This window comes from Pieris napi, chromosome Z, assembly GCF_905475465.1.
Source record: "Pieris napi chromosome Z, ilPieNapi1.2, whole genome shotgun sequence".
Classification (NCBI taxonomy): Eukaryota; Metazoa; Arthropoda; class Insecta; order Lepidoptera; family Pieridae; genus Pieris; species Pieris napi.
Window position 1 is genome coordinate 1,292,508 of NC_062259.1, and position 13,354 is coordinate 1,305,861.

Sequence of the window (13,354 nt, forward strand, 5' to 3'; positions counted from 1 at the left end):
CGTTTCTATACAAAACGAAGTACAGGACAGAGAATACAATTATTTAGTTAAAATTATTTATTCCTTTGCCTAAATTTCGCCGTGAATAAGAGTTTACGTTTACGGTGTAGGTTGTATCTGAAACTGTCAGTTTAAATGTATAAAATCAGTTTTGCAGTTAGTTGTCAAATGACAAATCATAAATAATCGTAGTCTCAAACAACGCCGCTTTGCATCAGGCCCTAGCGCCGAATAGTTAATTTTATTGTGTTGAACTTAAGTACAACTACTAATCAGTTTTAAGATAATATTTCAAAATGAGTGGTCCCAATGGGATGTTATATGGTGGTGACGAAATTGGTGCTCTAGTGTTTGATCCTGGGCATCACTCATTACGGGTTGGTTACGCGCAAGAAGATACTCCAAAAGCTGATATTCCTGCTGTAATCGGCGTCGGGCCGGCACCTCTTATTCCTGACGCAGAGCAAAAAGTACCTGATGGCAATGTTACACAGAGTGGTAAATACAAAATATTTCTTCATTATTACTACGAAGCAGGGCTGCCAGATGTACGGTTGAAATCGTACTCCTACGATTTTTTGTCATTTTTCTCATTTACGATCGCTAGACCAAGATCGTACATAACATGTACGATTTTTCCAGCAAGTGTTATGTTCTGGGAATTCCCCAACAACCTAACCTTACCAATGCCTAGTTCTTTTACTTATTTCCGCCTGAAGACCCTTTTTTTATATAATGTATGTATTTGTGTGCATTGTTACAAAACTTATTATTTTATCAGTCTCAAGCTCTAAGTGATTATATCCTCTTTGATCTGCATATTGTCTTTAGTGTTTTTTGTGTTACTTCACAAAACTTATTATTTTTCTCATCAGTCTCAAGCTCTAAGTGATTATATCCTCTTTGATCTGCATATTGTCTTTAGTGTTTTTTGTGTTATTTCACTACTCTTAAGCAAGAACGGGTAGTGAAAATGAAGAAGAGCGACCTGCGCCAGGTACTCCAAAAAAGAAATTAGCCAAAAGCGGAGAGCTGCTACAGAGAGGAACATACGCAGTGCACAGAAGTATTGTCCGGGGATTTTTTCTTTGGGAAAAATTAGATTTATTTAAGTACTGGTTAGGGCGTGGTAATATCCAATTTAAAGCCAGGTGCACTGTTTGTGACATTGAAATGGTTTCAGAATATGGAGTTATAAAGTAACACTTTTTAAGGCAAAGGCAGCCAGTCAATTTAAATAAAAACTTTGACTTTTATGTTGTACGATCATTTTATTTCAAAATTTCCTTGGAATTTTTTTGTAGTTGGTGTATGATCATGCTTTTTCTTCATCTGGCAGCCCTGTTACAAAGCAACCTACACTAGCAAATTTTTCTACCCCTAATAACACTATGGCTTTAACCATATATACACAAAGGTTCATCGTTTATCATGCCCAAGACAAATTGTAGATTTCAATTTTTAAGTCGAGCCATTTTCTTTAGAATCGTTTCCTTGACTGTTTAACAACGCACATAGTAAGCACACAACACACAAATATTATCTACCAGGTAATAAAAATACCTGGCATTTTAATATACAATCTAAGGGTTAATAACAACACACTGAAGCACTAGGACTCAATGTTTTGGAAAGGATAGAAAGCTAAAGTAATCACAATACCTCACATATAAAAAAATAATTCTAGATACATAGTTCTTGTTCTAATCCTATTAATTTGTTATATGTATTTATTATTATTATGTTCACAGTGGTTGGCCTACATGAAAATAATAAATGTAAAACAGTAATAAGCCTATATTAATTCTTTTTATTTATTTATTAAGGAAACTAAACTGATACATCTGTATGTACAGTAAAAATAAAATAAATGTAAAACATAAAATAAATAGACACATTGGACATATCCACAAAAAAAGTTTCACTGATAAAAAATACAATACAAAGTAAAACATGACAGCACAAAATTTAACACTAAACTAGCAGCTATAAAAAAAAACAAGGACGATACAAGGCTTAAGACATTAAGAGTTTTAACTTATTCTTAAATGAAGCAGTAGAGGAGTGCGAAAAAGGGTCTATAGAATGGAACCACTACTGAAAGAGAGCTAAGAGTAACAAACAATTGCCAACTGTAATTAGAAATATGTATATATGTATGCTTTTAAAATTAAACAACAATAGGGCGCGTATGGCGTCCGGCTGTCAAAAGTACAACATACGCAAAACTACTCTGCTACAAATCATTGAATAAAAAATATTTATCAGAAGTGATAAGTGCTAAAAGTGAGTGAAAAACAACTAATAACTGGTGGAGCATCAAAATCAGTATCAATACTTTGTGTTTCAAGATTAAATCAACAAGAAAACACCTAAAAGCGTATCAACGCATTGTTATTGTAGTGATTAATTTTTTTCTTCTTTTCCCAAATTGGCAATTCGAAGCTGATGGTCAAAGTCACCGTTTCAAACATTTAATGTTATTTCCACAACATAAAGTGAATCGGTACAGTTTTATGAAAGTAATAATTAACACGTAATTAAGTGACTCATCATCATTTTAACAATTTGACATCTATCATAACAAGACAACAATAAAAAAAGGGTTGCCAACTCAAAAATTAAAATTTCCCCATAGAAAATTCATAAATGCAATAGTTGTGAAAATAAAGAGGTAGCAGTATATATATATATAAAAAATAAAAAAAATACTAGAAAACCACCAACAACAGAGAAACAAAAATACAATGGATCTTCAAGTAAAATTAATATTAGAAAAAATGGAAGAAATGAAAATTGATTTTAAAAAACAAACTGAAGAGTTGGCAGAAAAATTTAACAGGAACCTGATAAATGTTATTGACGAAAAACTAAAACCAATGAGAGAAGAAAACAAAAACCTAAAACAAGAGGTAAAAACTCTTCAGACACGAGTCAGGGATCTAGAGAGAACTACAAGAAAAAACAACATTATACTTCATAGCGTAGCTGAAACCGAAACAAACACGAATGATCTCATGAAAAACGTACTAGATATACTAAACGAAATTAGTCGAAAAAATAAAGAAACGCGGGAATGGGACCAGTGGGAACTCAGCAACCTAAGAAGGCTCGGCAAGAAGGTGGAAGGTAAAAAAAGACCAATACTAATAACACTCACTCTAGCATGGCGGAAGTATGAACTCCTAAAGAACAACCACTACTTCCCTTCTAACATATATGCTACGGAAGACTATCCAAAGGAAGTTCTAATCAAACGTAAAGAGTTAAAACAAATGAAAATTAAGGCAGAAAAGGACGGGAAACTAGCTTTTATACGATATGACAAACTAATAATACAAGAAAAAGGTACAACAGATGCCAAAAGGAGAAGGTCATCTTCAGATAATGGTAACGGCAGCATAAACACAGAAACATCGGCACCTACAAAAATTAGTAAGTCACACCCACAGATATTTCGTTCAAGAGCAAACTCCGCTTCCAATACTGGCAGAACAAACAATCAATAAAACTTACACACGGCAGACCAGAACCAAGAAAAAGCACGACAACTATAAACAGAACAATAACGACAGATTACTCCCCAATCCGGCTGGTCCCCGTGGGGAATGCGACCACAACCCTCCATCAAACAAGGTACATATAGCAACACTTAACACCCGAACCCTTAGAACAGATGAAAGTCTTAAAGAATTAGAACTAGCGATTGAAAACCTCAATTGGGATATCATTGGTATTAGCGAAATGAGAAGACTGGGTGAAGGCATTGAAGAGTATCCAAAATATGTAATGTATTACAAAGGAGAAAAGGCTGGCCATAGAGGTGTAGGATTTCTTGTAAAGGCATCTCTAAAGAATAATATCCAGGAATTTGTAGGCTTAAACGACAGAATAGCTGTACTCAACATACTCCTCCCAGGCTACCCAGAACAATGGACACTAATACAAATCTATGCACCAACAGAACAAGCCGATGAAACAGAGACGGAGCTCTTCTATAACACTCTAGCGGACCACATAAGAAACAATCAAAATAAAAACACTATAGTCATGGGCGATTTCAACGCCCAAATCGGTACTAGACAAGCCTACGAAGATTTTATACTTGGAAAATATGGCCATGGCAAAAGAAGCGTGAATGGGCAACGACTGGCAGAATTTTTAATGGAGAACAACTTATACCTAATGAACTCTAAGTTTAAGAAGAAAACAAAATGCAAATGGACATGGGTCTCCCCTGATGGAAAAACTAGAAATGAAATTGATTACATCCTATCGAATAATCCCAAAACCTTTGTCGACGTAGACATTATTCAAAATCTTAACTTTAATACTAACCACAGAATGGTTCGTGGAACTCTACTTCCAAAATACATTAAAAAATCAAGAAAACATATACACAAAACTACAGGAAAAGATTTTAAACACGAAAATATTCAAGAAATAAAAACTAAAATTAACTCCTTAGCTAAAAATGAAACCTACAAAACCCTACACATTACAGAACAATATAACAGCCTAGAATTACAACTGACCAGCAGTGTTAGCAACATACAACAAAATGGAAACAATAAATCAAAAAAACTCAGTGACAAAACGCTAAAACTACTTGCAGAAAGAAAAGAAATGATACAAGAAGACAAGAAAGGAAATTTAAAAAAAATTAATAAACTAAGCAAACAAATACGAGAGCATATAAGGAATGACCAAAGATCTAAGAGACTAAGAACGTTGGAAAATTACATAGAAAAATCTGGTGGCACAAGAAAGGCTCTGAAAGTACTACGAGAGAAAAATGACTGGATTCCAAAATTGAAGAAAGCAGAAAAGAGTTTTACTCAAAGGAAGGACATTCTAGAGACAACAACAGACTTTTATAAGACACTTTATTCCGATCAAAGTAAACAAATAAACTATGAGACAAATGCAAACAACAAAAACAAAGTGATAAACCCTTCAGAATATAGCACACAAGACAAAGAACCTGATATTCTACAGTGCGAAGTGGAAAAAGCAATAAAAAGTCAAAAACTGGATAAAGCTCCTGGACCAGACATGATATACAATGAACTACTAAAAGGTACCATAGAAGAGATAAGCCCACTATTAACAGATATCTTCAACAAAATAGTTAACACAGGCATCATCCCACAACAATGGAACATATCGCATATAATACTGATCCATAAAAAAGGCTCTAAAGAGGATGTCAATAACTACAGACCCATCAGCCTTATGTCTAATATCTATAAAATATTTTCAAAGGTACTTCTCAACAGGATATGTAAAAAGATTGATGAAAATCAGCCAGAAGAACAAGCAGGCTTTAGAACCAATTACTCCACTTTAGATCATATTCATACCGTAAAACAAATAATGGAAAAATACAGAGAATACAATCTACCACTATACACCGCCTTCATAGACTACAATAAAGCCTTTGATAGCCTTAATCACAACTATATGTGGAAATGCCTACAACAAATGGGAATAAATAATATGTATTTGAATATATTAAAGGAAATATACAACCACAGCAAAGCAAGAATCAAACTAGAGAAACTAGGAAGCATCTTTCAAATCAGCAAAGGTGTTAGACAGGGTGATCCTATCTCCCCGAAAATATTCCTAGTTGCTTTGGAAGGCATTTTCCGAAATATCAGCTGGGATCAAGTCGGTATAAATATTAATGGAAGATTACTTAGCCACCTTCGCTTTGCGGATGATCTGATTCTTTTTGAAGAAAACCCTAAAAAACTGCAGGTTATGATTGAAATGCTTACAAATGAAAGTATCAAAGCTGGACTAACCATGAATACAGAAAAAACTAAGGTGATGACAAACTCTATCAAGACAGAAATCAAAGTGAATGGAAAGATATTAGAGTATGTAGAAGAATATGTTTACTTAGGGCAAATAATCTCTCACAAAGACCAAATGTCTAAAGAAATACACAAAAGAATTGCTAATGGCTGGAGAAAATACTGGGCAATGAAAGAAATAATGAAGAGCAAGGCTATGAATATAGGTCTAAAGAAAAAAGTATTTAATACCTGTATACTGCCCTGTGTTACATACGGATGTGAGACTTGGTCCCTTACACAGTTACACAGGAAAAAACTGTCAACATTCCAGTTGAATTCCAGTTCCATGCAGTTGAAAGAAGTATGCTCGGCATCAAGAGGAAAGATAAAATTCGAAACACCGACATACGGCGTAGGACAAAACTAACCGACATACTGATCAGAATAGACCAACAAAAATGGAGGTGGACAGGACACTTGATGCGTTCTTCTTCTTCTTCAAAGAACAAATGGAGCAACATCGTCACACACTGGTATCCACGTAACGGCAAGAGAAGTAGAGGACGTCAATACAGACGATGGGAGGACGAGCTAAAACTGACAGCAGGCCCAAACTGGAGGAGAGTCGCCTTGGACAGAACACAGTGGAAAGAATTGGAGGAGGCCTTTGCCGAAAGGCACACTGTAATTAGGGATATTTTATAATTTTAATTTATATATACTAACTTTAAAACTTACAGTGATAAAGGCTATTTTATTTTTTTATTTTTTATTTTATTTATATATGTATGCTTTTAAAATTAAACAACAATAGGGTCGAAAGATAGAAATTAGAAGACAATAAGTACTTTGATAAGAGATACAGTCTAAATCGTTTAGAACAACATACTGGTTATATTGAACAAAATCAAAGGTCCCGGCTGAATTCTATTGTATTAATAACAATTCCATCGCCTGTAACGACTATCGGTTTTTACAACCAAATAGGAGTAGTCTCTTCGATGTTGTTATAACAGATTTTGACTGTAATTCAATGATGATATAGTAGTTAAATAAAAATGCAGAAAAATACATATCATTTCAGGCATTACTTAATGTTTTCAGGTACAAAAACCGGCAATGAGCTCAGGCATTACATCGACGTCACAGAATTACATGTACCCAGGCCTAGTATGGAAGTCCAGACTTATATGAAAGATGGACAGATTGAGAATTGGGATCTGTTTGAAAAGATGCTGGACTATTGTTACGCAAAGGTAGGTTTACTAATACAGATTCCAATGATTGTAAAGTAAGTAGGTACCCATATCCCTCCAAAAAGGTTTAGCTACATATCTCAAAAACTCCTGAACCGATTTTGATGAAATTTGCACCATAAACACAAAAGATATGATATATACGAGCTCTGTTGTATCTTACTATGTGTTTGCAGTTTAAACTGGGAGAAATCAAGCCATAAGTAGTCGGAAATATAAATATATTATGTTCTTTCAGACTGACTATTTGTGATATATTTTAGGTCATTCGATCTCCATCGGAACACCATCCAGCCCTTTTCACTGAGGCTGTATGGACATCAAGACCTACTCGAGAGAAATTGGCCGAACTTCTATTTGAAAAGTATCAGGCACCAGCATTCTTCCTTGTGAAGAACGCGGTACTCGCGGCGTTCGCTAATGGAAAGTCTACAGCGCTGGTGATAGATGCTGGAGCAAGTCAGACATCGGCTGTTCCAGTTGTGGATGGGTGAGTAGCTGTTTAATCAAAATTATTACAAAGATTTTGAAATTTCTTGATCAGCAATTTTAATAAAAGTGTAAAAAGTTCAATACAAAATAAAAATATTAAACTGACGACTAACTACTAGTACTCTAAGGGTCTGTTTCACAATGTTTCGATAAAGTACCAAATAGCTATGCAACACAAATTATTTGGAAGATAAATTGTGCTATTTGACACTTGATCGGAGTCATAACTTATGATGGACTTTATGTGACGAATAGTGCTATCTGACAGTCGTGAAACGCAACAATAGTGTTTATCCTACCAATAAGTAATAAATAGCTAATTTGGAACTTATGTAGAACTTATACGTGCATTGTGAAACAGACCCTTAATCTTAAATGCAATATTGATTTTGTATCAAGAGAATTTGTAAATGTAATTATTATTATTATTTATTTATTCAGATAAAATAATCCATCATTATGTTAGTATAAACTTACGGACTAGTGTTAGTATATTATTATTAAAAAGCTAAACATAAAACCCATGAAACATTCTATGCATACACTAATAAACACTGAAGACCGGCAACTCACTGCGAGCCTTGTGGCAATGTGAGTGTCCATGGGCAGTGGTAACATTTAACATCAGATCAGCCCCTGCCCATTTGCCTCCTGTTACATAAAAAAAGCAATTCATATTTAGATTTCTTTCATTTGTCAGTTTCAATGTTTTTGCTCTTGCCACATTGACCAAACTTGTGACTATATAATTTTAAAAGTTACTAATAATAACTATTTAAATTATTGTTATTTTTACAATGTAAGTTAAATGAATATTTTAAATACTATAAATTAAATAAGATTTTTGCTTAGTTTTCATAACATCTAAAAACTGTTTTCCAGTTTTTGTGCTAATTTATAACTTTTGTGGCTTAAGCTATCTTTTCAATACCCTTTTTTATTTTATGTATTTGAATGAATATTTTTTTATTTAGTTACCGTTTTTTATTGACATTTTATTTATTTATTTATTAGTAAGCGTACAGGTAACATATCCATATTACAAAACAAAACACTAGACACAAAGTCAAAATAATTGATTAATTATTAATTGTTGATTAAACATACAACAATTAATAATTAATTATAAAGAGAAAACTAAATTGTTACTGCTAAACAAAGTCAGTATTCCCGCCTCTTCATATATTTCCTTACATACCCTTTGGTGAGGTGGAAAATATCAACATCTTCATTATTAGGTGAAAATATTAACATCATCATATGATTAATCATGCAGGTAATTCGTGTTTTACAAGTCACATGGAACAACTGTGAATATCTTGTCGCTAGTGGAGGAATTCTTAGATAAATTCTCTATAAACAAACAATATTTTTGACCTGCTTTAGGCTTCCAAATGTGTTTATTAAACAAAATTATGTTTGTCCATAAATACAGGGTGGTCAAAAAGTTGTGGATCAAACGCAATTAGGGGATAGATGAGGTTATCAGCTGCAAAAAAATTGTTCTACGGGAGGTCTCTAAGCTCAACCCTTGAAAATTGACTTTTTTTTACTAATTCTTATTAAAATTCTAAAATATCTACAACTGTATCTTTTTCATAATATCCACTAGATTGGTACTGATGAGTTCTTGCGTTAAACATATTATTTATAGTTGTTTATTGAGTGTATTGAAGATAATATTAAGTTATGCAATATAACATTTTTTCAAATCATAACTTTTTGTTCACTTCGGACCCCACTGTGAAAAAAAATTACTCTACCGAAAAGTGACCCTGTATTACAAATTTTGGCGCATTTAATATGGACTCTGAAAAGGTATTACACATGGCCATGAGTCGCTCTAATATCTTTCTCTGCAGGCACTGCAGAGGCTGACCTTAGAGACCTCCCGTAGAACAATTTTTTGCCGCTGATGACCTCATCTATCCCCTATTTGTGTTTGATCAATGACTTTTATACCACCCTGCCATCCTGTATATTAGAAACTATATCATGTAATGTATGTAAAATAATTAATAAAGTTATTTTTATATTAACAGATACGCGCTGGTGAACGCCGCCGTACGATCGCCCGTAGGCGGAGACCATTTGGTCGCTCAAGCCAAGAATATGCTGAATAATATGCATATACAAATGTTGCCAGTTTATAGCATACAGGTATTTATGGCTTTTTATTGTCTATGATATATTAGAGATGAAACGGATATTCGGTAACTATCCGGTGAGCGGTCTATCCGGATCAAATTTTAATACGAACGGATAAGAAACAAGTATCCGGTCGGATACCGGATTTCACTTCACACACACTTCAGCGGTAAACACTTGATTTAACAAAGAGAATCATGAATTTTTAATTAAAAAATACTCAAATTGCATTATGGGCTAATGGTGAAGAATTAGCAACTTCTTTGCGTTACAAAGCAACAGACGATGTTAAGTGACACCGCCGCCTGCCCTTTTTGGGGTTAAATTGGATTTTAATTAATAATAAAATATATATAAATACTGTTTTTTTATTTAACCGACTTTTTAATGTTGCGTTTGTTGAAATTTTATGAGATTCGTTCTCTCGACTCTGTGGTCGTGAGTTCGAACCCCAGACGTGGTTGTTATAGTTCAATTTGTTTCATTGTATTTTCATACGAAAACTTTTTAAATTTTGTCCCTTAAATTTCAGACTAAAGAAGTGATTAGAGAAAGAGAAAGAGCCAGATATACATTGAAAACTCTTCCTGCTGGTCTCACTCCATCGTGGCAACAGTATATGTTGAAACGTCAGTATGAAGATTTCTGTCATTGCGTTGCACAGGTAAAGCATATATTTTATTAGATTTCAATACTACTTAGTAATTTCTTTTTTTTTATAATTTTGTGTTAATATAGAGCGGTATTCGCGTAGTGGCTTTAGCGTGCCGCTCTCATCCCTGATGTCGTAGGTTCGATCCCCAGCAACAATGGAACAGCTGTCTATGTGCGCATTAACATTCGCTCGAACGGTGAAGGAAAACATCGTGAAAACACCGGCTTTAGATACGTAAAGTTGACAGCGTGTGTCAGGAGGCACAGATCACCTACTTGTCTATTAGATTGACAAATCTAATAGACAAACAGATCTGAGGCCCAGACCTAAAAATAGGTTGTAGCCACTATTTTTCTTTTTTTTGACGTGATAACGTCTTTAAAATCGTTTTAGTCGGGTGACATGTTCAGAAACTTGTGTCACACCAAAACCTCACGAGCGCGATCGCAGGTATAACGAGAGAGAGACGGACCGATCTCCCGTCTCATCTCGAGCGCTGCCAGTCATTCCGTGAATGTATGAAGAAAAATGTATATCATAGTCGAATAAGTAAACTTGTCATTTTACACCCGAAATTTATCATCAAAAGTGTGAATAAAACGATAGATGTAATTTAAAATTTGAAAAAATTGTTATTTTCATTAATTCCTTACTTCCCAAAAACTTATATCACCAATAAGACGTTATCACGTAAACATCTCGATCGTAAACCTACTTTACAAACAACCAATATTTTTATTTAAAAACGCTGTTTTTTATAATTTTGGACTTGCTATTAACACATACAGAAATCGAATTCAAATCAACAAGAGTGGCGGAGAGTTTCTTGCCAGTTCTTGCGTCTACGCCCTTGACTTGCGAACTGGTAGTAAATGTAAATTTAGAATCAATTTAAAATATTTTCTGTTGACGTTCATAAGTATACTACTAGAGTTTAAGTTTGAGTTATATATGTATATAAGGTTAAAATAATCTCATAAATCTCCAGGTATCGGAAATAGCATATGATGAGCGGACAGCTGCTGTAGTACCGGGGGTGCATCATGAGTTCCCCGGGGGCTATCATCAGGACTTTGGTCCTGAGAGGTTCAAACTCACTGAATGCTTATTCGAGCAGTCGTTAGGAGCACCCCACTTAGGTGAGTTGGTCTTAGGGTAAGAGTCAAGACTTTGGATGGGAGACTATTGTACGTACTGTACGGACGTATTGACTAATTCTTTTTCTAGAAGGAATTAAAACAAATCTCTTATTATCACAGCGATCTTTGATATTTTTTCATAAGTTGTGGACGTTTTATGGTGTCCCCATAAAGAACTATCATTTAGTTTTAATATTTTTAATTTAATCTAGGCCTCTGCCCCCATTTGTCCATTCAGCGTGCTCACCAGCCGCCTCTTGCGACGCAGTCTCGGCCCCACTGTATGGGCCTCGGTAGTGGCGTGGTGGAAGACTCCTCTTGACTAATTCTTATCCTAGAAGGAATTAAAACAAATCTCTTATTATCTTAGCCATCTTTAATCTTTTTTCATAAGTTTTGGACGTTCTATGGTGTCGCCAAAGAGAACTATCATTTAGTAATAATATTTTTAATTTAAACTCGGCCTTTGCCCCCGTTTGTCCTTGCAGCGTGCGCAGCAGCAGCGGCCTGCGACGCAGACGCTCGGCCCGCTCTATGGGCCTCGGTAGTGGCGTGCGGTGGGGTTGCAGCCATGGGAGGCTGGACGGAGCGCCTCGCCAAGGAGCTGGCAGCCAGGGCTCCGTCCTCCCACCGGCTCAAGACCCACGCGGCGCCTTCGCCAGTCGAGCGGCGCTTTGCGGCGTGGATAGGTAAGAGTTTTTGGAACGAAGTTCCTTATCGCGCGTTGTGAAAGGGGGCTAGACGGAAAAATTTCTTACGAAAAGTTGTCACGACACTTTTTTGCTATTTGCTATTGTGATACACCGGTTCTCGTCCGATCACCGAAGTTAAGCAACGTCGGGCGAGGTCAGTACTTGGATGGGTGACCGCCTGGGAACACCTCGTGATGTTGGCTTTTTTTTTAGTCGTAAGATTGGTGTCGAGAAAATCTATCATACTGTTATGATACCAATTGACATATAAATTAATCGAAAGGAATTTCGTTCCATCCGGGTGTTCCTTAACACCTCTAAAGTTTTTTTTTAACCCAACTCATAAACGGTATTAGGTTTTTATATTGTGTTTGTGTTACAGGTGGTTCGATTTTGGCCTCGATTGGATCGTTCCAGCAGATGTGGATCTCTTCCCAAGAGTACGACGAGGGCGGTAAAGGTCAACTGGAGAGGAAGTGTCCTTGAAACGATAGCAGTTTTAAAATTAAGAAGCACTTTGTAGTATTAAGAATTTTGTATTAATACATTTATTTTATGTGCAATCGTTTTATTCTTAACCAATAATTTTATTTTGGACTCTCAATCTGAAGGGCCTTGACAGCACAGCGCGGGATGTTTGGGGAGTGTACGTATACGTACGTAGTGTATATGTTTACGTAAAATTGTAAATACCGTTAGATTGTAATCTATCTCGCGAGATTATAAACTGTCGAAAGATTGTGAACCTCAGCGTACTGCTTACAATTTAACGTATTATTATTCGGTAGATTGTACTACACTAACTTAGTTATCATTCAAACTTCTTTGGTCAATTACAGATTAATTTTACTTCCCAACAATTTCATATAACTACCGAATAGTAATACCTTAAATTGTAAGCAGTTTGTTGAGGTTCACAATCTTTCGACAGTTTACAATCTCGCGAGATATATTACAATCTAACGGTGTTTACAAATTTACGGTGACATATATACTATATATAATAAAACTGAATAGACTTGGTCAACGAATTCAGACGTAGGATAGAACCATAATAACCTGTCACGCCACCAAGCGGCAATTTGGGTCGCAGAAAGTTTGTCTTCAGAGCGCCCATAAGAACTGCTTCTATCCTGCGACTAACTTGGCAATATATTACTCAGTATAT

General features: G+C 35.3%; 1 protein-coding gene across 1 annotated transcript; it reads left to right on the forward strand.

The window, feature by feature from the left end:
- Window positions 1-20: 20 nt before the first annotated feature.
- On the forward strand, window positions 21-12,749 carry LOC125062224 (actin-like protein 6A). Its single transcript, XM_047667991.1, has 8 exons — window positions 21-498; window positions 6,909-7,060; window positions 7,324-7,550; window positions 9,595-9,712; window positions 10,233-10,364; window positions 11,344-11,494; window positions 11,983-12,183; window positions 12,569-12,749. The coding sequence occupies exons 1-8, from the start codon at window positions 297-299 to the stop codon at window positions 12,670-12,672; spliced, it is 1,287 nt and encodes a 428-aa protein (XP_047523947.1). The 5' UTR covers window positions 21-296; the 3' UTR covers window positions 12,673-12,749.
- The last annotated feature ends 605 nt before the right edge of the window (window positions 12,750-13,354 follow it).